Source organism: Takifugu flavidus, chromosome 13 (genome assembly GCF_003711565.1).
Source record: "Takifugu flavidus isolate HTHZ2018 chromosome 13, ASM371156v2, whole genome shotgun sequence".
Classification (NCBI taxonomy): Eukaryota; Metazoa; Chordata; class Actinopteri; order Tetraodontiformes; family Tetraodontidae; genus Takifugu; species Takifugu flavidus.
The window spans coordinates 3,639,022-3,662,511 of record NC_079532.1 but is presented as its reverse complement, the minus strand read 5'-3'; the positions used below and the strand labels follow the sequence as shown (position 1 = coordinate 3,662,511).

At 43.3% G+C, this 23,490-nt stretch overlaps 2 protein-coding genes across 3 annotated transcripts in view; both read right to left on the bottom strand.

Annotated features, from left to right (window-relative positions):
- Positions 1-730: 730 nt before the first annotated feature.
- mlc1 (modulator of VRAC current 1) lies at positions 731-4,835 on the bottom strand. Its single transcript, XM_057051365.1, has 12 exons — positions 4,617-4,835; positions 3,812-4,069; positions 3,651-3,740; positions 3,509-3,562; positions 3,334-3,435; positions 3,134-3,235; positions 2,963-3,034; positions 2,778-2,894; positions 2,631-2,687; positions 2,177-2,299; positions 1,880-2,041; positions 731-1,783 (listed from the first exon to the last, which is right to left on the bottom strand). The coding sequence occupies exons 2-12, from the start codon at positions 4,037-4,039 to the stop codon at positions 1,706-1,708; spliced, it is 1,185 nt and encodes a 394-aa protein (XP_056907345.1). The 5' UTR covers positions 4,040-4,069; positions 4,617-4,835; the 3' UTR covers positions 731-1,705.
- A 609-nt stretch (positions 4,836-5,444) lies between these two features.
- Positions 5,445-23,490, bottom strand: part of btbd11b (BTB (POZ) domain containing 11b) — a 45,844-nt gene continuing 27,798 nt past the window's right edge. The window contains exons 2-17 of one of the 2 annotated variants that reach the window (XM_057051362.1): positions 22,756-22,908; positions 17,793-17,997; positions 15,326-15,478; positions 14,810-14,975; positions 14,102-14,191; positions 12,900-13,001; positions 11,874-11,967; positions 11,619-11,754; positions 11,090-11,310; positions 10,818-10,996; positions 9,102-9,207; positions 8,731-8,833; positions 8,198-8,279; positions 8,044-8,112; positions 7,824-7,937; positions 5,445-7,651 (exon numbers count right to left, since the gene is read on the bottom strand). In XM_057051362.1, the coding sequence (XP_056907342.1) occupies positions 7,442-7,651; positions 7,824-7,937; positions 8,044-8,112; positions 8,198-8,279; positions 8,731-8,833; positions 9,102-9,207; positions 10,818-10,996; positions 11,090-11,310; positions 11,619-11,754; positions 11,874-11,967; positions 12,900-13,001; positions 14,102-14,191; positions 14,810-14,975; positions 15,326-15,478; positions 17,793-17,997; positions 22,756-22,908 (2,183 nt within the window). In that variant the 3' untranslated portion in view covers positions 5,445-7,441. The remainder of the gene's footprint in view (positions 7,652-7,823; positions 7,938-8,043; positions 8,113-8,197; positions 8,280-8,730; positions 8,834-9,101; positions 9,208-10,817; positions 10,997-11,089; positions 11,311-11,618; positions 11,755-11,873; positions 11,968-12,899; positions 13,002-14,101; positions 14,192-14,809; positions 14,976-15,325; positions 15,479-17,792; positions 17,998-22,755; positions 22,909-23,490) is intronic. The other variant, XM_057051363.1, reaches the window with a different exon arrangement.

Genomic DNA, 23,490 nt, shown 5'->3' with positions numbered 1-23,490 from the left:
ATAACACTAATAATTACAATAATAATGATACAAACACGTAAATATATAAATGGTTTTCCATACAATTTTGATGAAATCACTGTATATGTGACATATACACTGCTACATATTACTGCTTTAGAGGCAGTAAAAAAAAAACCTGGTGGTGATGCATATGCAGTATGTGCTGCTTGCAGCAGTCTAGTGTTTCACAAGCCGGTTTCTACCGGTTAAGGAAGTAAGGAAGCTGCCTCTCTCTGTGTCTCTCTCTCTTTTTCCCTCTTTCCCTCCCCCTCTCTCTCCTTTTCTCTCTCCCTCCTTCTCTCTCTCCCTCCCTCCCTCTCTCCCTTTGCTCTTCACGGTTGCAGAGACGTGATGTAGTCCCCTCTTGCATAAACACCTTGTGATTTATTATTCTCGTTTATTCAGTTTTATACTTGTATGAGCTTTTATTTTAGCACAAAATGCTAAAACATAATGCTCTGCAATAAAGTGCCATCTGTATCAAACTGATGTTAAACTGTAATCTAATTCTACTATGATTAAACCCCAGTTAGAGAAGACTGAATGAATGTCTTTTTGAGGTTTTTGTATCAATACTGACTACAAAATATATCCATCACACTATTTAATGTCTCAAATGGAGAAAGTAGAATTTTTAATAAAAGGGGATATTTAATATAACTTCATAAAAATTTCACTATCTAATATTTATATTGACAACAGACTTCACAGTTCCACACAAGAAAGCTTGATAGCAAAGTACTAATATTTTAATTTACTGCCATTTTTGCATTAATAATTCAACATCATCTATGCACTTTTACTTGAATATGGATGCCTAAAGGTTTATTCTTATTATTTCAATAGTAATATGACAGGCAGCCTGGGAGGTAATAGTGAGTCATAAGATACAAAGGAACAAAGAAATGAAACAAAAATAAAACATCATGAACTTGATCATCTTTGTACACATGTCTGACCCTATCAGTGTGCAAGCCAGAATAAAAAAGAAAAGTCACGACTGGAAGTTTTTCCTTCAGGCCCACTGAAAGTGGAAAAATGTCAAATCAGATGAGGTCCTGTAGCATATCTTCATTATTTTAGCCTGCTTGGTGGTGTTTGTACATTTTAAAGCAGATGGCAACAAAAAACTGATTTTCAAAATAAGGACTATTTTATTATTATATGTATAAAGACCATATATGACATATATATGACAAAATGTCAGTCATTTTACAGGAATTAAGTATCAAATTTGTTAGAACACAGTTAATCATTTTAACTATAATGAACTGCTGTATCTGTGCAGAAAATCCTAGAAAGAGACAAAGCAACCTGCCCAAATCTTTTTGTAGATCAGTATGTAGATCATAAAAAAAAATCTTCTGGAAATATAGACAGTGAATGGGGCTATTTAAACTCTACTCCATGGAACAAATTTACTAACACATAAAAAATATTTCTTATTTTTGACGATGCTCTTCGGTGTATAACGGACTTGATTCGTCGCCCATGTCAAATTTATAGTACAAAAACCACAGAAATAAAAGATCAAACACAAATTCTCCGATTATATGTGCAAATATTGATATTTTTTTTCCATCTAATGTAAGTCTGTTCATCCCACCATTTTTGTATCCAATTCATATACCATTGCCCGTGTTTATCCTACTTTCTTCAGTTTCACTATGATCTTCGTCGTCATCATCCTCTGTGCAGGGGCTCATTGGGCCATTTGAACCATGACTGCCTTCCAGTTTCTATCTTTGTCAAAGTCTTGCAGCGTACCGTTGGATATTTGCTGTTGAAGGAAGGAAACACATCAGTTTATGGCATATATGACAAGTTGGTCACTGTTACATCATTTTGTAACTCGTTTATTCGTGTCCTGGCGTACTTCGCAGTAATGTTTGGTCGTGTGCGCCCTGTCGTCGCTGTCGACAGAACCCATCCGGAGCTGACTCTTGTAGGAGGCACAGTGCACCACCGTGGCTGAGGTCAGGACCGCCTGGACCAGCAGTAGCACCATCAGGATCAGCAGCAGGATGTCGTAAGATTGCTGGGTCACACACACACCACACACACACGCACACCACACACACCACCACACACACACACACACACACACACGTGCACAGATTACAGTTTAAAAGGTGCTCCAGGTCTGCTAGATGCCTCCATTGACTGGACTGACCTTGGACGTGGGCACATCGTGGAGGAATATCTCAATGAAGCTGATCACGCTTGAAGAGAGGAAGCCAGAGGCCGAGAAGAGCAGCGGGGACGTCACACTGCTGATGGCGATCAAAACCTCCACCTGACGCGGGCCGGGAAGACAAGTTGAGAACGTCATGACAACATGTGACGAATGGAAGTTATTTCGGCTCAGAGATCCAGGATTATAGGCGGCTGGCATAAATTTAGCCTTTAGATACTCAAATAGACAACAGGTCGTAAGAGTTTTAAGTTTTAAAGAACAATGAATATAAAAAAGACAGCACCGACTCTTCATTACTCTAGACACAAGCAGAAGCTTCTCTTTCATTCAGTTTCATGTATTTATACCCATTTTTGAATACAGTAACGGCCATCGACATTTTCTACAAACCAGAGCACAACTATAATATCAAACTTTGGCTTCTACTCACCAGACATTTGTTGGGGTATTCTGATACAACGTGACTTGCAATAGCACTTGGGAAACACTAGGAAGGGTTAAATGGAAGTATCTTTGTTACGGATCCGATCTTAAATAAGTCGTTATTGTAAAATGACTAGCATAAAAATAAACTTACAGCCACAAGAATCCAGAAAAATGTGACAGACAAGTACGGGCCAGGTAGCAAAGCGTCCATATTCAGTGCAATAATTCCTCCAAATACAGATGAAATTCCAACTATGACCTCGATCACCTAAGAAAGAAAAGTTTCTTGAACGGAGGAACGAAGGAACCTGACAGATTTAGCATCATGGTACTCACAGAATACGCTTTAAGCACTCGCGTGGGGAAGACAGCAGGAGTTACGACCATAGGTCTGTCATATCTCACTGGCTAATGGATGGACAGAATCAGAAAAGGAATAAAACGAAAGAATGAGATGATGGTGGGGGTATTAAGATCTCTCACTCTCCTTCTATATCACACACAGACCTTCCTGTGGCAGCAGCAGTCTTCTGCAGATCGGGCAGACAAGATGACAGTGCTGGCCATCAAAACCTCCAGCAGGATCATTAGGATGAGGTTAAAATTGATCTGAACACAAGGAGACAGAGGCTCAGCTGCTCATGGACAAGTGTGAAAAAAAAGTCACGCAACTAGGGAAAAAATGGGGGGTGGGGGTGGGGGGTTACATTGACGGCAGAAGGGTTCAGGATCAGTTTACATCCAAACCAAACCAGGCAGGTGGTCGTCACGGCAAACGCGGACACGTAGACCACCTGGAAGTCCGACACCTTGGAAAGAAGCAATAGTAGTTATTCCACGTGTCTATTCATTAGCTCCCGATCCAACAAAGCGTCTACTCACTGCGACGTTCCTGTTCTTTGCAATGGCAAAACTGGCTATGGCTGCTGGGAAGCCCTGAGCAGAAGAACACCAAATCAGCCCCAAATGCTGCCTTTGACGTAACAGTCAAATCATTTCAACACCAGTCACGATGGTCACTTACCGCACCTGCTGCACAGCGTAGGTAGTCCATAGCAACAGGAAAAACATTTCCCAGATACAGAGAGAAACCAGAAGTAATGAGCAGGCTGCCCTGTGGACACATGTAGATAGTGACAAACAAGCAGAGCAAGTTAATCCCACCAGTGTTGTGCGTTGACTCACCCCAATGAGGACGCTGTAGAGCCAGGCCCTGCAGCTGAAGCAGGGGTGTTTCAGAGGCTCCGGATGGTCCAGCTGCAGATCACTGGCCCTCACATCCACGGTGTAGCTGTCCCTCTCAGGCCTGTATACTCTCTCTCCCCGCCGGCCCAGTGTCCCTCCGTTCCTCTCCAGCATGGGCATGTGACTATAGGTGAACTCCTCCCTGGCTGACATCTCGCTGCAGTCCATCAGTGTGACGGCTGGTGGGTGTGTATACAGCTGGGGAAGGAGGAGAAAATCGAATTTAAACATTATGAGTATTCAGCTGTCATAGGTTTGCTGTTCTGAGTTCACACAAAAGACTGTAGCTCAACCCAACATTGGTTAGAAGCATGGAATAAATATATGTTGAGTTAATATGAATATATGTTTTTAAAGAAAAGCTGACTAAACAACAAGAGGAGTGTGCAGAATTTGTTATTTCTTTCTTTTTTCTCCACTTGACGTCAAATGTGTAGGTTTGTACTGCGAATCTGCATAACCTTTAATACTCCAAAAGTAAGAAATTTCATGCATGATTTCAGAATAGAGAATTTGGAGACTACTAAAACCAATTTTCTGTACAAATTGTTCCACTTGGGCTGCTGTTAATATCTTATTTAGAAAAACTGGATATCAGAGACTGCAACAATTTTGCTCAGATATTTGTGTAACTTTCATTTGTTCAAATGAATTTACATAATTTCACAGTTCGTCCCAATCAAGCCTCCTTGTTTAATGGTCACTTTAATCTTTTTTCTCCTGATATTTCTCTGCTCTCACCCACCTTTTGTTGGTCTTCTGAAGCCTCCACCAGGTATTTTCCAATAGAAGTCTCCTCTAATCGATGAAATCAAAGCAGCACATGGAGGACAGCCTGTTTTTGTCTGCAACTCTTTCCTCTTCCCATAACCCTCATTCTGCTGCCCTCTCCTCCCCCTCCTATCTCTCTCTCTCTCCCTTTACATGATGTTCCTCAGAAACAACTCTGAAAAGTTTTTTTCTTCTTTTCTTTTTTTTTTTTTGGAGTCCTTCAAAGCGTGGAGCTAAAACACACGGCTGTTGTGCTGCCAGCCTACTTTGTGCCAAAGGGAGAGTGTCTGTGCATGACAACAAGGGGAGGACGGAGGGGCTCGAGCAGGGGGCAGACTTAGTCAGGCAAACATCCTTTTTGCCCTCTCGTTAGCTCATGGACATGCACGCACAAAAAGTAGAGCAGAAGACACTCAGACATGATTTCCTAGTATATGACAAAGTCCAATCTATGAAAAGGAAGCGAGAAAGCCATTTAAACCACACTTGTACGCTGTCAAACCATTGTTTTTGGCCTGAATAATTGAGTGTGTCCCCCTGTGGGGCTCCACTCATGACGTCCCTCTGGCTGCTGTTCACAGCCCAGTAAATTTAGATGCCCAGCAGTGCTTTAAAAATGAGATGCTGGCCTGAATCAGCTAAAGCTGATTATGCCCCGTTTCTTCTTTAAATCACATTTCTCATCACTCCCATTGTGGCGTGAAACATCTTGTTTTTCAATGCTGTGTGTGTGTGTGTGTGTGTGTGTGTGTGTGTGTGTGTGTGTTTGTGTGTAGGCATGCAGATGACGTGTAGGTGCAACTCAAGTTTTCATTCAGTCTTTATTAACACAGTGCAGCAGACTGAGCATAACATTGCTTCAGGCCAGTGGTAACCATGGTGACTACCTAACAATCCCTGTCACCATGTTCCTCACCATTCGAATGTCACACACAAAGACACGCACACAAACACACACAGACACACACACACACACACAGACGCACACACACACACATAAACACAGCAATCCAAATATGATATAAGAAGTATTTTAGGACAGACCTCAGGATAGATTAAAGGGCACTGAAGAGAAAATGATATGACCCAAATCAGAATGCAACACAAAAAAGAACAAATAAACGATGGGGTCAAATAAATACAGAACAAGTTTTACGGCTTCAGTTTAACCACTTATTTAACAAATTCCTGTACATTACAGGCCTCATTTAAACTCATAAACCAAGTGAGCATTGTTTAGACTTAACTAAATATATCTATATAAATATATTTATATTTAGTTTACACATGCACACACACACAAAAAAACACACATTTTCTTCCAGCCTATTTAAGTTTTTCCTTTTCCTTCTAATTTAATTTTCATTTGCCTCTTTTCCATTCGTATAAGAAATTAGGCTTACATTTGATGACTTCTCAGTAATATCTAGATCGACTTGCAGGAAACAAGGTTTGACACCTGGATAGTTCTAACTTGGCCAAGCAGACATTTACTAGTCCTGTAATAAATATGTGTCTGCAGGAATCTTGCATATAAATAGGATTTTAAGTTACATTTTTTACACTGGAAATTAACACATATAACATAGACATGCATCATAAACCTGAATAAACACTGTTTTATGATCTACTGTGCTGTTAGAATCTGAGGATGTACATAGATTAATCTTATCTGCACTTTCCTTCCTTCTTTTTCCTCCTCTGATTTCACGGTTTCACGGTCGCCAATCACAGCCCAGCTGAGATCCAACCATCAGGAGGTCGAGAACAGAACCGCAGGTTCAGAAGTCAACATCAAGCAAGACGCAGACCCAGAATTTTGGCTGTTTTTAAACCAGCCTGGGCTGATTCATCATTTTAATCTTTATAGGGGAAAGATGGACCAAACCACACATACTTTATGTGCACTGAGGGGACGTAGACCCCAAATGGGCTCCAAACCACACACACACACACACACACACACACACACACACACACACACACACGCACACACACACACACACACACACACACACACACACACACACACACAATGTGACAACATCATTTGACACATTTACTGACCCATGCTGATGAGAAAATACCTTTGCCTCGAGTTTTGTGTGTCTACATGTAAAAGCCGCTCCGCCGACATGCAACATTTAAACACAGATGTTCGAAAGATTTACAGCGCTACATAGCATTGAAACACATGTGGATATATACATTAACTTACATTATCAATAGCTTCTGTCTTTTATGAACAAAATTTACACAGTAGTGGATGGAGGAAAAACCTTTGCCCAGCTGCTCGATGTCGTCTCTGGTTTGGCTTTGCAAGGATTCAGCGCAGGAAATGCAGAATGAGCTTCAAAATATAAAAACTCTGTCATTCTGTACACATTAAAGCAAACATTAAAGCAAACAGTGAAAGCACGAGTCGGGTGTTCTTCCTGAGAACCAGGAGACAGAACACGGATGGCTTATATTGCTGTTACTGATGAACATTGAACTATGCTTTTATTCCCCCTTTAGCTCCGCCTCATTCAACATGTAACACACAGGAACGTCCAGCTGAGAACATTAGGAACCTCTTGCATTGAGTTGTTTTGCTTTTTGCAGTGTGGCAGAATGCATTCATCGTATGAACGGTTGTACATCACTGTAACTCATACCAAGGCAGACTGGTAAGCAAACAAGCGACTGATGAGGCAGAGACAGAAACTGTTCACAAGTTTTGCTTTTTCCCTTTGACTGTCAGATGCATGTGGCTCTGAATAGAAACTCGCCGCCGTGGCGATGAAAGAAGTCGGGAGGTCAGACGACGGAACCTTTGGAGGAGGAAAGGTGGATGGATTGGATGCGAAGGGCCAGAGTTTTCTCCAGCTCCTGGAGGATGTCGCTGCCAGGGCTGTCAGGGGGCGCGTCGTACAACAGCTGCTTAAACGGCTCCAGCTCAATCAGGATCACCATGTTCTTCAGGAAGTAGCCCTCGATATAGGAAGCAAGGTCAGGAGCTTCCAAAAACTGAGAAGGAAATATAATCAAGAATATCCATCAGATGGATTTGGTGCATTCTTTCTTAACTAACATACAAAGAGACAGATTTTACTTGGTTGATGCATGTGTATCTTATACATATGTTGGTGCATTTAGCTTATATTATCAATATCTATATTTAGTTGGAGGTATTTTGCACCCTGGTGTGGTTGTAGATCTCCACACATGTCTCTGTGTTGATGTTCTTGGAGCAGACAATCTCACAGTGTCTCTGCAGGGCCTCCAGCTGGAAGAACTTAGCTGCAGACAGAAGCTGGAAAGACACATTTAAATTTAGAATGCAAAGGTTTGAAAAGGACTCTTTCTGATGCACTAGGTGACACTGCGATTCTGAACTGTCTAAATATAAATAACCCGACCTCCATAATGTCAGTGTTCCTGATGTGCAGAGTCTCAGTCCCTCCATAATAAAGATACTGCATCACAAGCTGCAATCCACGGATCAACACAGGATGAATATACAGAGGAGGGTGTGAGACTGTGTAGTTTAAAAGCCATTGAGCTATTTCTCACCTGAAAAATGTGATATTTAACATTGCTGATTTCAATGCACGTGTTTTCCCCACAAGGTCTGTTTGCCAGCAGAGTTTTGAACCTTGAGAGTCAGGAAGACACACAAAAAAAAATTGGGTTGTTTTTTTAGTGTTGAGAAACATGATTCACTTTAAAACACATTTTAAAGAGCATCTTCCTCTGAGAACAGTTTAAGTGCCACATATTGAATAATATGTCCCCCCTCGTTGAACACTGACAGATGATGCTGGAGTGAAATTGACATCTTCACCATTTTTTAAATTAAATGACTGTCTATGCTGGAGCAGAATTGATTTTCCATCTTCTTTAATAATGTACTTAAAGTCCCAGCTCGTGCATTATATCTCACAATCAGAAAAGAACTTCTGGACAATTTTTCTAACCTGATTCAGCCGCACTTTTCCATTAGATTTATAAGCTCTCACCAATCAATAGAAATCCACCAGCTTCATTTAATGTGCATGCGTATGTGTGTGTGTGCGTGTGTGTGTGCGCATTTGAAAAAAATGGACCTATTGGATGCAGTAAAGAGAAGGACTTTGTGGGCATAGAAAGGCTTCCCCTCCACCAGAAATGTGACATCTGACATTTCTTTGTTGTTCAGGAAGTGGGGATCTGAAAGACAGTACAATAATAATGTAACATCATATTAAAAGGTTAATGGGTTAATGAGTGTATAATTCTGCAGCTTTTATAATTATTTTCCCCTTTATGAACACCAGATGGCGGTATAATCAGCCACACCTAAAGAGTTTATTTAAGTCCAAGTAAATAAAGTTGCATTAAAAAAAAAGAAGTGGTGTCTCTGTTGCAGCTGCTTTAATAGTTTTTTTTTAAATTTTTTTATCTCTAAAGTAAATAAAACACCAACAGAGGTCCATACCCAGGCGAGATGTCTGCTTCCTCTTGATCTCTGCCAGTTTGGGGATAGGATAAGGACCGTAGCACTGCGTGAAAATGGCTGCTAGCTGCTGGCTGATCACCTCGTTCTGTCAAAATAAAACATGTGAGGAAAAACTGTTTAGGCAGACAACACTCAGTCAATAGCCAAAGTTCAACATTTGACAAGAACACTGGCACTTACTACAACAATCCTCTCCTACACAACCATCCAAAACATAATTACCCACACAGAGTTGGCTGGCTTCGGCAGGCTTTTGGCTCACGATGTTCCAACAAAACAGGCACTCCTCATAGAGCTTTTTCAACCTTTTTTCTTTAGAGATTATCAAACCAGGTAACTCCTAACTGCAGTCATTTATCTGTGGCAGCGAGGTGAGACCATGTAGCGTTCCCTTGTGTGCAGTCAGGCTGTCATCTCTTACAAAAGCACGAAGCTAACAAAGAGCCATTAAACACCCCCAAATCCACCCAGAGCAAATGAGCAGTTCGCTTCTGTAACCTCACCACCTGCAGCAGATCCGGTGTGTATCCACCAAGACACAAACACCTGTCATGCTATTCTTCTGAGTGCTAATCCCTGCAGCGAGAAGTGCGTGCTCTGTTTACTGCAGGTGCGCGTAGCTCCGTGGTGCTTTAATGCCCCAGTTTCCCTCTCAAGGTTAGGTGACTAATTAAGAATCCCCCTGGACTATATGCCTGGGACAAAAACAAAAACCTGTAATAAACTGAGCTGCGGTGGGCATCTTGGAGAAAACCTGGCTTTTAATTGAATATTTCTGTTGGGTGTGTGTAGGTTTTGGGGGGTGTCACAGTGGCCTCAGAGAAAACTGATGTCTCTGGTCCTGACGGTGGAGTGAGCAGATCCAGTGGCACCTTAAAGCCAAACACAAGGACACAATGACTGCAGTAACTCTTTGAGGGCCAAGGTGTCCTTGTGGGGACATCATCAACACTGTTTTCTTCTGTTTTTTTCCCAACAGCAATGACAGAGAAGCTGGGGCTTGAGAAATCATCACTGATCCGATGAGCAGAACCAGAGGGGAAGGTTGCTCGTCATGAATCATGACATTGAGGAGGTGACTGTCTCCGTGAAGCTGAGAGGGACGCACAACGCACAATAATGAGCTCTGATGAAAGCAAGCACAATCAGGAGCATAGAAGTATTTTCATTGTGCAGTTTACATCCACTCCACAGACTTAAGAAAGTTGCTACACCACACACGGTGGCTTAATATGGACAGACTGGAACAAAAACAGCTAAAGCACCTTCCTCGCAGAGAGGGGAGTATCGATCCTGCTGTCATTTGCAGACTTATGAACATTTTAATTGGCTTTTGTTGCCAGACTTTTATCTGATGTTCTTTTATCTTTCAGCACATCGCACACGGCTCCGTCGTCCCCTGTTAAATGTTTTATGCACAAACGCAGGCCCGAGATGACTCCGTTATCCTGTCTTCCCTCGACATCAGTGACCCTCAACAAGTTCCTGTCGAAGTTACCATTTCCGAGGAACATTGTTTAGGAAATTTCTCTCTTTTTATTCTCCCCTGTGACTCCACACCGACAGCTACGGTGGTGTTACAAACTCCTCAAGTGTTTGACCTTGGCTGTTTTTAAACGGCTGATAACAAAATAGTGACGATTTTTTGAGTCTCTAAATATTGAATTTGTCCAGGTGATGGTGGGAGTCTCGTACCTTGCTGGCCCTGAGGATCTGAAACATGAGGGGAAGGCCGTGCGTGACCAGCTCCTCGGTGTACTCCTCTTCCTCGATGCAGCTGAACTCTTTCAAGAGACCCTGGATCAGAGGTCGTCGGTGCTGACAGAAGCACGTCCGCAGAGACTCCAGCCAAGTGTGCAAAGTCCAGGGGACCCCTGGGAAGTGAGGAACACATAAATGTAAATATAGATATGGTTGAAGCTGGAAATGACAACTGGAAGGGAATGGATATTCGTATTTAAACCGACCGAGGCTCCGTATGTCTATGGTAATGTCCACATGTCCGTGTTCTGAACTGTGGTACATGGCTTCTTTCAGGGCTTTCAGTTTGGCCTTCCCGGTTCGGATCAGGTCGATCTGAGACGGACTTCTCCCCTCCAGCTCCGAACCCTCAGCGAGAATCTCTTCCAGGGATAAGACATCGCCTTTCCCTTTCTCTGTATGAGACAGCAGCTTACGGAACACATTCCTGGAGGAATAAAAGCACAAATAAAGAGGTGGTTTGACTGTTTGATGGATTTTAATGAGGCTTCATTCTGTTGTCCAGTGTCATCAGGTACAGGAAATTAATACCTGCACACGTGTTTGAGTAAATTTACAACTATTGTCACGATTCACAAATGTGCAATTATTTAATGTAGGAAACAAGACAGAGCGCATATCAAGGACCACATCTTTTAGGGCATGCTTTACTTATCACCACCGCCACTTTAAAACAAAAGCCTGTGCTGCTGTTATCATTATCAATCCATGTGCTGTTGCACGTGTGCTACCCACCTGTGTCCGTGAGCTGCTGCCAGGCTGTAGGAGTTCATGTCTCCCTGCGGTGCCGTCGAGATGCCATTACGGTACATGGTTCCCACCATGGGGTCTGCTCCCCGCTCCAGCAGCAAGCTCACCAGTTCAAAGTTACCTGATCGTTATAAAGAGTTTGTAGAAAAGAAAAGGTGGATTTTTCTGTGCAATCGTCTGCAGCTGACAGTCGGGTGCTGCAACCTGTGGCTGTTGTGTTCTCAGACTGTGTCTCTGTACCTGCGGCAGCAGCCAGCTGCAGCGGCGTCTCCGTGTAGTTCTCCATCCCGTCCTGGAGAGATCCCTCCACGTTGGCTTTGGCATCCAGCAGCAACTGCAGTTGTGATGGGGGGAGAGGAAGAATGTGGAGAATCTTTGAATAAATCAAATTGTCTTGAACAAGATCCTGGCCAGTGGATTCCAACAATAGATTCCATAAATGCGCTGCTGGAATAAACCTGACTGGACTAATGTTGCACGGATTTGTGCTATTTGGTTTTTAATGCAGCCCAAACTCTGCTAAAACTAATTTTACAGATTCATTTGACTAGCAAATATCTACACGACTTTGTTTTCAAGTTTAAAAATAGAATTACTCTTGAAATAATTAAAAACAATTATTTCACTGTTGGCACAGCTGATATAGCAGCTAGCAGTGATAGATGATTCAGGGGTTTTCTGGGGTGCAAAATCATGAGCGAATAATCTTCGGAGGCTCCTGAATCTCATAATGTTTTGTCACTTAATAAAATGAAAAATGACTCGCACTTAAAATGTATAGCTTGAAAAATTGGATGTGAAATGCTGCAGAGTTTAACCAGATGCATGGCAGCTGACTGCAGACTGTGATGTCACCTGGCCTAAACATTTTCCATTAGAAGTTAATGATTAAAAAACCAATGGACAGAGCTTTTGGAGGTCAAATAGGATTAGTTAAATGAGTTCAATCACGATTACTGCGATTGAACTGAACTGAACGACTGTTTTTCGACTTTCCACTGGCTAAAACAGGTCGATTCATTTGCGCTAAAGTGCAAATTGCTATTTAGACCTTAAAAAAACAAAAAAACAAAACAACCCAAAACCCTCTAAATGAAATCAGGACATAACAATGACACATCTATTTTGTAAGAGAGGAGAAGCACCATCATTCTGAGTCCAAATTGACAACAACAACAACAACAAAAGGACAACAATGACCAACCATGAGCTGAAGCACAACGAGAGGTCATGATGAGAAAGTCACAGGTGAGGAAGGATCACTACCTGCACCACAGGCACATGTCCGTGTAACACGGCGAAAGTGAGGGGCGTCGCCTGCCTCGTTTCGGGAAAGACTGAGGGGTGCTTGTGCACTGAGTTTGGCACCTGGGGAAGGGACACAGGTAAGGTTGGACATGAGGGAGGGAGAGAAGGCAGGGAGAGAGATAGGAAGCCATTAAAATAACTACATGGCCTAAGGACCTACAAGAGAGGCAGCTGCAGGGGAGAAGAGGGAGGACAAGGGTCTTTACAGGAGAAAGCAGAGTAATTAACCAGGACCTTCAGGGTCTGCAGAGTGCTCTCTCACACCGTTCACCTTCTAACGAACAGCATGGATTGCTCCGTCTGGTTAATGGTTCCACTGTGGCCTCACTCTGAGCTGACCTCCCTACCACTTATGTCGCTACAGGCTGGCCAAAGGGTGCAGCCCACAGAGAATCATCTTCCTCAATGCTTCAGGACCGAGGGGCGCTTATAGTGAGTAATGACTTAAAGTGTGATGCATTTAAGTTACACTCGCACCTGTACCTTCACTGGAATTATAGTTATATACTGTAAATACAGAACTTTATCTCTCAAATAACTTAACTACTTGCTCCAAGACTTCAGTGTTCTTTAGCCTTTGTGATAAAGTAGTATGCACAAATAATTGTTTCTCTAAAATGGTCCTTGTTTTGGTCAACATTGATCAATACTGACTGAAGTATCTCGTTGCGGCCTGAGGCTGCACAGTCACTAAAGGAATCATCTGCATGCACCACGTGTGAACAATCAGGTACAAAAGCAGCGCGCCTTCAATATTCCGGTCGACTATTCTTTGTGTGCGGGCCGTGGGTCATGAGAGCACAAATCAAGCCTGACACAATGGGACATGCAGATGAGGTGACTAATGAAGACTGAGGGGATCATGAGATCATGAGGCCTCGACTGAAAGAGTCTCTCCGAGGACGATGCCTCAGTTCCCTGGGGACGCTTTCTGGAAATCGCATGATCTTGGTCTGCTTATCAGACCACTTATCAGCATCCATAAAAACTGTCAGTGCCTCATGATCTGCAGCTGCACATTTAGGCAAATGGGAGGGAACAAAGTGGGGGAGATGTGGGGGCGATACCATGCAGTTTCTATCACATGCAATACTTTCGATAACACATAAGTAAAAAGTTAAGATCTTTGTGAAAGGAAGAGCAGTAAAAGCTTCACCAACCTCACTGTTGATGTCAGCTCCCGCATCCAGGAGCATCTGCACCATGGCCTCGTCACCGCGGACACAGGCGTACATAAGGGGGGTCATTCCCTGCACGAGACACCGAGCACGTCACCGTAGCAGCATCAGTGTCGGGTCAGAAGTTTAATGAAATGCAAATGCTGATTTCTTCCCCTTTCTTTTTCCACATTTATGCTTATAAATGCATGTATTCCTCACTGACAGGTGAGTGCAGAGATCATTAAAAACCCAATGTGCAAGATCTCTCGGTATCGGATGGAGGGTGGAGAAATTTGACCTTTAACTCGAGTTAACAAAACAACTGCTATGAGCTCTAATCAAACTGAATACCTTGTGAAGCGACTTACTCTCTTGGGAGCTTCACAATCCCACATCTGACAGTAGTGCACCATGTCTGTCCAGACTCAAAATCAATATGTGATTTCTGCTTTGGAAAAAAGCGTGCTACACCTGCAGAGTTTCCCTGGAGGTTCACCAAACTGTAGGTAGTTGTGATACACCGCAGAGCACCTTAGCAGGAAAGCTGGGGGGATAATAGCTGTCGGGCTCAGCTTTAGTGTTCGTGATTGCCTCTTTGGTTACAGGACTGCACTGTATTTGACGGTGAAAGGGGGGAGATGAGCATACAGAGAGGATTTTCTGTTTCACGGGCTGCCTCGGGGAGCTCGTGCTTATGGTGTATCTAACCTGCTCGCTCATGCTGTTGATGCCATCAGGCCCCAGCAGGTTGACAGCCTGCTTCACCAGGTCAGTGCGGCCACAGCTGAGCATACGGAAGCCAAGGTCCTGCAGGAATTTCGCTTCAGTAGAGGCGGCATCCAGTCTCCTCGAGGCACAGACACAGTCATCCGTTCTGAAGGGTGAAGCACGGGATTTACTGCACAAGCAAATACCACTGTACTTTTACCTGAACACCTGGGAAGCCTTCACTTTTTTGACGTCCAATAGCAACTCCAAAGGGAGGAAACATGCAAAAATATGGGAAATATGAAAAATCTCATTTCTTTTGCTCATATTCTGCATTTGTGTAGCGGGTCCATGGAGGTGTCTGCTGGTGTTTTCATGTGTAAATGAAGGAGAGGTTCACACACGCACACACACACACACACACACACACACACACACAGACACACACACACACAGACACACACAAACACACACACACACACAGCATAAAGGCAGACACAAAGCTTACAGCCATACCGAAGCTGGCGGGGCTCACAGTCCACGCCTGGCAGCAGCAGCCTGGCAGCCTGCCGGACATCATCGCTGTCCACTGTGAAGCTGCGTCTGTGCTCTGTGTGAACAACGGCCACACGCACCCACTCCATCAGAGGCGGCAGGACCATGAACGGCCTGTGGAGGGAGATAGATGCATATGTTCACGCTGGCACTGAAGTCCAGGCTCTGTACTCTGTGTTCCCAGCCTGGTGCTCGGAAAATCCATCAAATACTAAAATCCATCAGACTTTGCGCATTTCATTTTGGAGATTCTTTGTTGTTACTGAAGAGCATGAATCTTAGAGGCACAAATCAAGAATATAGACATCTCCTTCTGAGAAACTGAAATAGAACACAGACTGCAGAGCCTAGACTACGTCAGTTTTAAAATGTCTTGGACTGTTCCTCTTTTGCAAAAATAGAAAGGTAATGTTCAGCAGCACAGTGCTGATGGGTTGATTTAATGCCCCAGCTGGTTACACTGATGAAGTCTGTGCATTTAATATCCCGTGAAACCACATAAGATGTTGCACCATTACACCTAATGTTGTTGAGCTTCTTACATCATTATGTGCATTAGCATGCTTGCTATAACTCTCCATGGGGAAAACATTGCATTTCCGATTACGATTTAGCATAACGTTAGAGGTCATGAGAGCATCGGGCCCTCTCCTTTATGAATAAAAAGCGCCATTATTGTGCACCAGCATGCTTTTAACAACAGCCTCTTTAAAGTAAATTAAAGGTTGATGGTTATGTTGAGAGGGAACAAAAGCACCACGATTGCAAAATGCTGCTTCGCAGGAGTGACAGGCACGGCTCTCCGAAATGCAAATAAAATAGCTGACAGCATCTCCTCATCTTCTGGTCTAGCGCTCTTTTCCCCCTCATTGTGTGTCAATGTTGACTGCAGCACAGAAACCATGCGCATGAAGACACATCTGCAATATGAATGCTCCAAAACACACTCTCCACAAACGCACTCTCCACGCCACGCCGCATCAGAGTCCTATAGGTATCATGATGTGATAAATAAAGGCACACGTGCTACATCATATCAATATCAATAAGTGACGATGCAGGGGAAAGGTGCGGCTGCGTGTTTTATATGCACTGTCACACAGTGGTGAGGCGTGTTTTGCCAGTGAAACTCGGTTTACTCCACCGGGATTTACTATTCGATACCTGCATTGACAAAGGGTTTCTTTCAAGCTCAGCCTGCATCCATCACTCACCTTTAATTAAGCACATCAGTGCTACACTCGAATAATGGGAGGATTTTTTAGTCATGTGATCTTCTGAGACCTGTAAACCCTTAGTCCCGATACTGGCTTCAAAGGAGCCTGACCTTCAGCCTTAGGATGTTAGTGCTTCTGCAGACTTCATTTAAGCAGCATGCAACACTTCATCAGGAGGCGCGCAGCCTGTAACGGTGATGCATGGCCTCAAAAAGCTCAGTGGAGGTAGGAGTTCATTGGTTGAAGGTTGAAGGTCACGTTTCCATGTAAAAGTCTTTCAACATTGCAGCACCTTGACCTTCAGCAGTCTCATTAAATATGTTTACAGCTAGAATACACGGGTGTGATTTCAGTGTAAATGGTGATCATAGCTTGAGCAGGCATGAGGTGGTCTGGGAAGCGCATGCTTTTTCCACATCCGGCAAGAGAGAGTGGAGGCTTAGAGGCTGATCGCTCAGGCTCGGATGTCAATATCGTTTTCTGCCTCTGTAGGAAGCTGACAGGACTTTTTCGAAAATAATAAACAGGCTGATGTCAGACAATATGCAGCATGTAAATTAATAATAGCTCAGAAGAGGCAAGAACGTTATAGAAACATTCTTTGCTTTGGATACTTCTGTGGCGAAATAAATAAAAAATGTCCCTAAAAATTCATGTGAGTCATTTTGAAGGAAATAAATCCATGGAAACACTGTCTATTTCTTATGTTCTTCACATTTCACAGACACCGCCACAGCTGCCTGCTGATACTGTCTCTCTCTGTTCAGGGCGGCATTTATAAATACTGACACGAGACGCGTGCGTGTGTGCGCGTTCACCCACCTCCTGCTGCCTCTAGGGTCACCCGAAGACCTCAGACAGGCATCCAGTAAGCTGACAATTCACTTACATAAACCCACACATCTCTTCTAGAGGAAAACATCTGGGGAGCAGAGTGAGCCAGAAACACACTAAAAAGCCTGTTCAGGTCTACAGTTACACAAGTGGGATCTCTGCAGGCCTCTTAAGGAAAATTACCACTGAATTGTGTGTAGTTATGAGCGTAGTCTCACCGAGTCCCAGTGCAACATGTGTAAAATAGGAATTTTCCTTGTTAGCGCCTTAAAGATTTCAAAGCTGAAGGCAAAAGAAGGTTCCTTCTGCAGAAATTTTGGCGATGTAGCTAATATTTTTTGCCCGAACACGTAACCTTCACACGTCGAGATTCTCACCTCTCGTTTTGTAAGGTAACTTTGGAGGGCTCAACGTTGGGGTTCTCCCATTCCATCTGAGGGCAGTGCATGAAGTAACACAACGTGTAGATGGCTTCCGGCTGCCAGTGAATTACGGTGCTCTTCTGGTGCATGGGTGTACCGTTGTTGTGGTTCTTCGTGTACAGAGGCTGTAGGTAGTGCATAGCCCGGGACACCAGGTCACCTGACACACACAAGGCAGAGGAACAGTGAGAAAACAATGGACAGGAGGATAGAAGGCCCAATAATAAGCCCCCAGCTTTTTAAAATGACTTTTAGGAATTGTCCTCATTTCCTCCAACTCCCGTCAGACTGACTTTTCAGGTAAAATTCAGTTGACACGGGCAGAAAACTGGAGGGGCTGTGAAAACAATGAATATTTATGAATCAGAATTAGCTTCTCCCAGCTACTTCCACTGCATAATTTGTCAGCACTTTAAGGTCATCCAGTTGGAAAAATCAAAGCCTGAGAGGTCCTCGCAAATAAAATATTAAGCATTCGCTGAGCGTGCTTGGGCAGAGAGTAAACAAAATCTATCTTGAAATTAATCTCAGTGTCACTTGAAACAACGCACAGAATTCCTTTTAAATCCACATATTCTGCTCATCAAAAATCAATACAGAAAGATTTTTTTTTACAGCCAGGCTGCTGGTCAAGAGCAGCGATCACAGCCGGACCAGATTGTGACTTTGGCGCCTTTGTTATTCAGCAGCTGAGGAGTTTGTTTGAGAAATAGCCCTGCATTATTACAGCCTGGACTAACATCACATTTTGCTGAATGCTGTCAGGTTCCTGTTGCTTCATCTTCCTGTCTAAACCGAGCGCACTGCGAGGCAATGTAATGAAAATCAGGAGCAGGGTCCACACACACACACACACACACACACACACACACACACACACACACACACACACACGCTGAATCCTGTTGCCCTGGTCAAGCCAAACACACATGAACACGAGGACAGCTGGTGTCCAGGTCTGCCAGACCTGCCTGTTTATACCGAGAGGGAAGAAAACAGATACGGAGAGAAACAAAGAGGATTGTTCAGCAGCATCACAATTACAATTACATTATTTGGCCGTCCTTTGAGAACCGCTTTGGCGAGCTAAATACATTTACCTGCAAAAAAAGCATTCAGTTTTTCTGGACTCAGTCCCATGTCAGTCCGATCCCATCTTTGTCTTCATTATACAGGAGTAGTAGTGGGAATATACCGAAGCTTGTGATCGTGCCTGGTTAAGCAGGGTAAGGCGAGCCGAGGTGGTCGACGACCACAGACAGCTCTCATGCCTTATTAATGCCGCCTGTGATATTTTGTCGGGCTGGCTGAGCCGAAAAGGGCGATCCTTGTGAACCATGACACAGCACAACAGCAGCTTAATACGGTGAGATTACCGTCACTTCATCAGGAAATAACAGGTTAGCACCCCCCCACCCCACCCCTTTTCTTTTTCAAACAACCAGGGATGGTTTATTAAGCATGACATTAACAACTTTCATTACAGGACTCACACTATCAATCAATACCTCATCTTGGTGACTAATTTAAGCCAACAGCAGGATGCACTGAGCAGGTCCTGCTGGCGATGATTACTTTCCTGCAGTGCTGCACTGGATGTCTTAAAGCACGTCAATTTGTCCATCGGGGATTTCTTTTTCCAGCTGCATAAATTATCTACTGGAAGATATATAAAGGCAGGTAAATAAACTCTGGTTGGTCCTGATGCAGCTGCAGCTGCCGCCATCGCACTGAACCGTTGCTACAGGGCCGTGATTACATTAAATGGCGGCCCGAGGCCATCCTGACACAACAGTGCAGAGATTTTAATGACATCTTTTTTTCCCTGACAGCAGCTTATTCATGTGGATGACGTAGATGTTGGTTTACGGTTTGTAGGAGCATTTTCAGCTTGACAAATTAAGGAATATAAGATCTCTCAGTAAAAATGTCCCTGTAAATATTGTTCCGTCTCTGGATCCCAGACTGTTTTCTCATAATCACCCACCTCCTGCCGCCCTCTCTGAGTGAAGACAAGCTTCATTTGTTCAGGTTTTAGGTTTCAGTTCCACCTTCCTCATGTTGAAGATATCAATCCCCATCAGCAGCTGCCAGTTTCAGAATGAATGAAGAGGAGATGTATCGGAAAAACAGCAATTTTTGTTGCTGCTGCAACAGAAAATGTTCTTATTATTGAGCTATTAATGTGGCTTTTGGTTAATTCCTGGCTGAACTACTTAGAGAGGATTTATAGTCCTGAGGATGTACTCTGGATCAAAGAACAGAAGAAAACACACAAAAAGGAATATTAGAAAGGTCTCAGACATTTCTTGGAGCCTTTTTACTGTGGTAAAATGGTTTTAAGGTCAAGGAATGAATCTGTTTTACTCAACATAATGTAATGGTGAATTGGATAACATTCACTTTGTAATTCAAACCCATTTAGTTTTCCACTATCTTGTTTATAAATTAGCTGGGAGGGTTTTTGCATGATGTAGAGGCTGCAAAGGTTGCTGCCATTTGACCTTGTGGTTGTGTTACCTTCCAGCTGCATAGGGTTAAACATATCTGGGAATGTTGTCAAACCGTGACTGAGCAATGAAGACGCATCAATAATTACAATAGCTGTGGGACTGTCATTTCAAGTATGGTAATTTGGCATTTTGGTGAAAGAATCAGCAAGGAAATGCACAGAGGTAAATGAGCGGCGATGCTTTAAACCTGATTGTAAAAGTCAGCGTGAAAAACACCTACATAAGAGGCCGACTGTGCCACTCTGACACTATTTCATTCCATTAAGCCCCCTTTTTTCCTTTGACCTTCCCATCTTTCCCTCCTCTGCCTTTTCCAATCATGCTCTGTTTCACTGTGTCATCTTGAAAGGGCAATCACGGACACTTCCTCTGTTCAGGTATTATTGCTTTCTTCCTAGTTTGAGCTGTGTGTCTGTTTGCAGATGTTCAGTTATTTACAGAGCTCCTCTGCTGAGCCCATAACATTACCACAGCATTAAGCTCTGCTATTGTTCAGGGCGTGGGGTCTCGCAGTGTGTTTACGAAGCCATCACATCTGAATGAGTCCTTGCCCCACCTCATCAATACATCACAGGCAGAGGAGATCCCACTTCTCCTGCTTTGACTGCAGGAAAACACACAGTGGTGGGAATCACTGTTTGCTCTGATGATAAATGTTTGCACAGGATATAAATTCATTTCCACCCTTGTCTTGACACAACGATGCTACGACAACCGAACCAGACCCCAGCACAGCTTCAGTTCTACACACCCTTTTAAAAGGAAATAATCTTCGCACACGTGACTAAAATGTGCTATTCTTCCATCACAGCGACTCGCAGCATCTTCAACCTGAAATCAGTATCAGTGTTTGTAAAAAGAAAGATGTCAAGATGCTGTGATGATATGAGGCTGCATTAATGGGAAACATAAAGAGGTTTGTAGCTCAGCGTGCCAGAAAAAGCAGAAAAAGAGCTTAGTGCAACGTGTGTGAGGACCTTTATTTCCCCCAGAGAAGACGAAAAAAAGAATCAGAACAATCCCCATGTAATCTCTTAAATGATGCAGATAAACTATTATGATTATCTGCAGGGGATCTGCTCTATCATTAATAAATAAAGCAGTCTGATGCAAAAAATGGTTTTCAAAAACAGTGCAGCGTGAGTGGAGAGTGTAATTAGCATTTAGGGGCCTGTCGATCTGCTGTGTAAAACGATTTTACATGGATGACTGTAGTTAATGAGAGCCGCACTCTCTGACAGCGCAGTTCGCAGGATTTACATCCGTTTAAATGGACAAATAACAGCAGGATTATGACGCAGCGTTTTACGGATCGCAGGGTGTGAGTGTGTGTGTACCTTATCAAACAACACATTACTGCAGCAATGACAAGGTAACAAAAATGAGTGAAACTGCTGTTTAAACCCCCTCAGAATCTCCTTATTGTGCAGCTCATGGAGTATGTAAAAAAGAAAAAGCTTGTTCATGCTTCATACTGTTGCTCTGCCACATTACTGCCACTGACTTCATATTATACAAGACTGGTTTGTGTTTAAATGAGGTTTAATTACTTATATTACACCGTAAACAGAAAGCAACTGTGCAAGCGTAAGTAAATCAGGGGGCGTATCTGTGTCAATATTCAGATTATTACAAACACCTGATAAGATCAGGATTTGTCTGATAAGCTTGTTGAGTTCTAGCTTTCTCTCTGTCTCTCTCGCTCTCACAAACACAAACACACACACAAGCGCACACACAGCCATGTGGACACAATGGCAGCCCTGAGTTCCAGTAATTCTGTGTTGCAATGACAGGAGCACCTTTTTCCCAGAAGATAGAACCATAAAAATGAAAACTTTGAGGATTTAGACATTTCTTTTTGCAATTAATTTGTTGGGATGGGAACTCAGATGAGTGGTGCACACAGGGTCAAATGATCCGTTAGCATATTTCAAAACAGCCTTTAAAAACTCAAAATGTATCATGGAAGAAATAAACCCAAAAAACATCCTCAGTGATCACTGGAGAGGAGGTTTTCTGTCTTGTGTGCCTTAAACTGGCATCGCTATTCTGACACCGTCATCATTAAATGTGCAGTGACGCTGCTAAAATGCTAATATTCACTTCGGCTTAAATCTTCTCTCTGAAGGTTTAATTGCCGAAGGATTTTTAATCCAAGTAAAAGAATCTGCAGGATACACCAAGTACAGAACAGCGGGTGTCTTTTTGGCATGAAAGGAGTTTAAATTAAAGCAGTGTACTGCAGCCAAAAATAACAGGTGTCGAGCTACTGTTTACTCGAGCAACATGTTCCAGCATTCCTGATTGGATCCTCATCAAAGACACTTTCAGTGTGTTCTGATGGTCACCAGAAGTTAGCTCACGGTCAAAGCCTCCCCCAAATTTTGATCCCCAAGACTCACTGAGTTCTGAGATGCTGCCCACTGTTGTGGCCAGTAAACACTGCTCCACGGAGCGCAGGTCCGACTGACTGTAGGCGTTCCCCTCGCTGCTCTTCCCTGCTCGCTGCTGCTGCTGCTGCTGGAGGACCAGACCCTCGGGCAGGCTGAGCACACCTGGGAGACAAGGAAAGAGGATTCAGCATGGCCACAGAAGCACGTCAAGCACAATTCTTCCTACCTCAGCAGTAGCTGATTAACCCCCGCCGTCGTCAGGCTACAGTTTCACTTCATCAGAGAAATTAGACTCATTGCCTTCCCATTATCAGCTTTCTGATTCGCTATTATGTGTTAAACTGATGTCCTTCGGACCCAAGTGGCTCCACTTCAGCAAATTTACAAACATCACGCAGCTGTTTACCGGGAGCTGGTGAAAGATTTAAAAAGAGATTTTGATTATGTCGGGAAAAGATGGATTATAATCGATGGAGTTTTGTAACAATGGCCTTATACAACAGGGAGAATGCCTCTTGTTTGCTGCTGTGAAAAATCAAGCCCCCCAATGTGGAGTCTGATAATGACTTTGGGTCTGGAGTTAGAACTCTTCCCTTTAGTTTATATCACACTTTCCAATTGCTTTTTCATATTAATTATTCATCAAATGAAAGTGGTGCCACTTTCATTAAACTGAGTGGGGGAAAAGATATTTATAAAGCTGCAGCGCGGTAAACAAGTCCAACAGATCGTGCTCATAGATCA

Excerpts from the sequence above, each read along its gene's own strand:
- mlc1 (XM_057051365.1), bottom strand. The coding sequence starts at position 4,039 with ATGGACTGCAGCGAGATGTCAGCCAGGGAGGAGTTCACCTATAGTCAC. Across the intron at positions 3,436-3,508 it reads CAAAGAACAGGAACGTCGCA|GTGTCGGACTTCCAGGTGGT; the intron begins GTGAGTAGACGC and ends CTTCTTTCCAAG. Across the intron at positions 3,035-3,133 it reads ACTGCTGCTGCCACAGGAAG|CCAGTGAGATATGACAGACC; the intron begins GTCTGTGTGTGA and ends TCCATCCATTAG.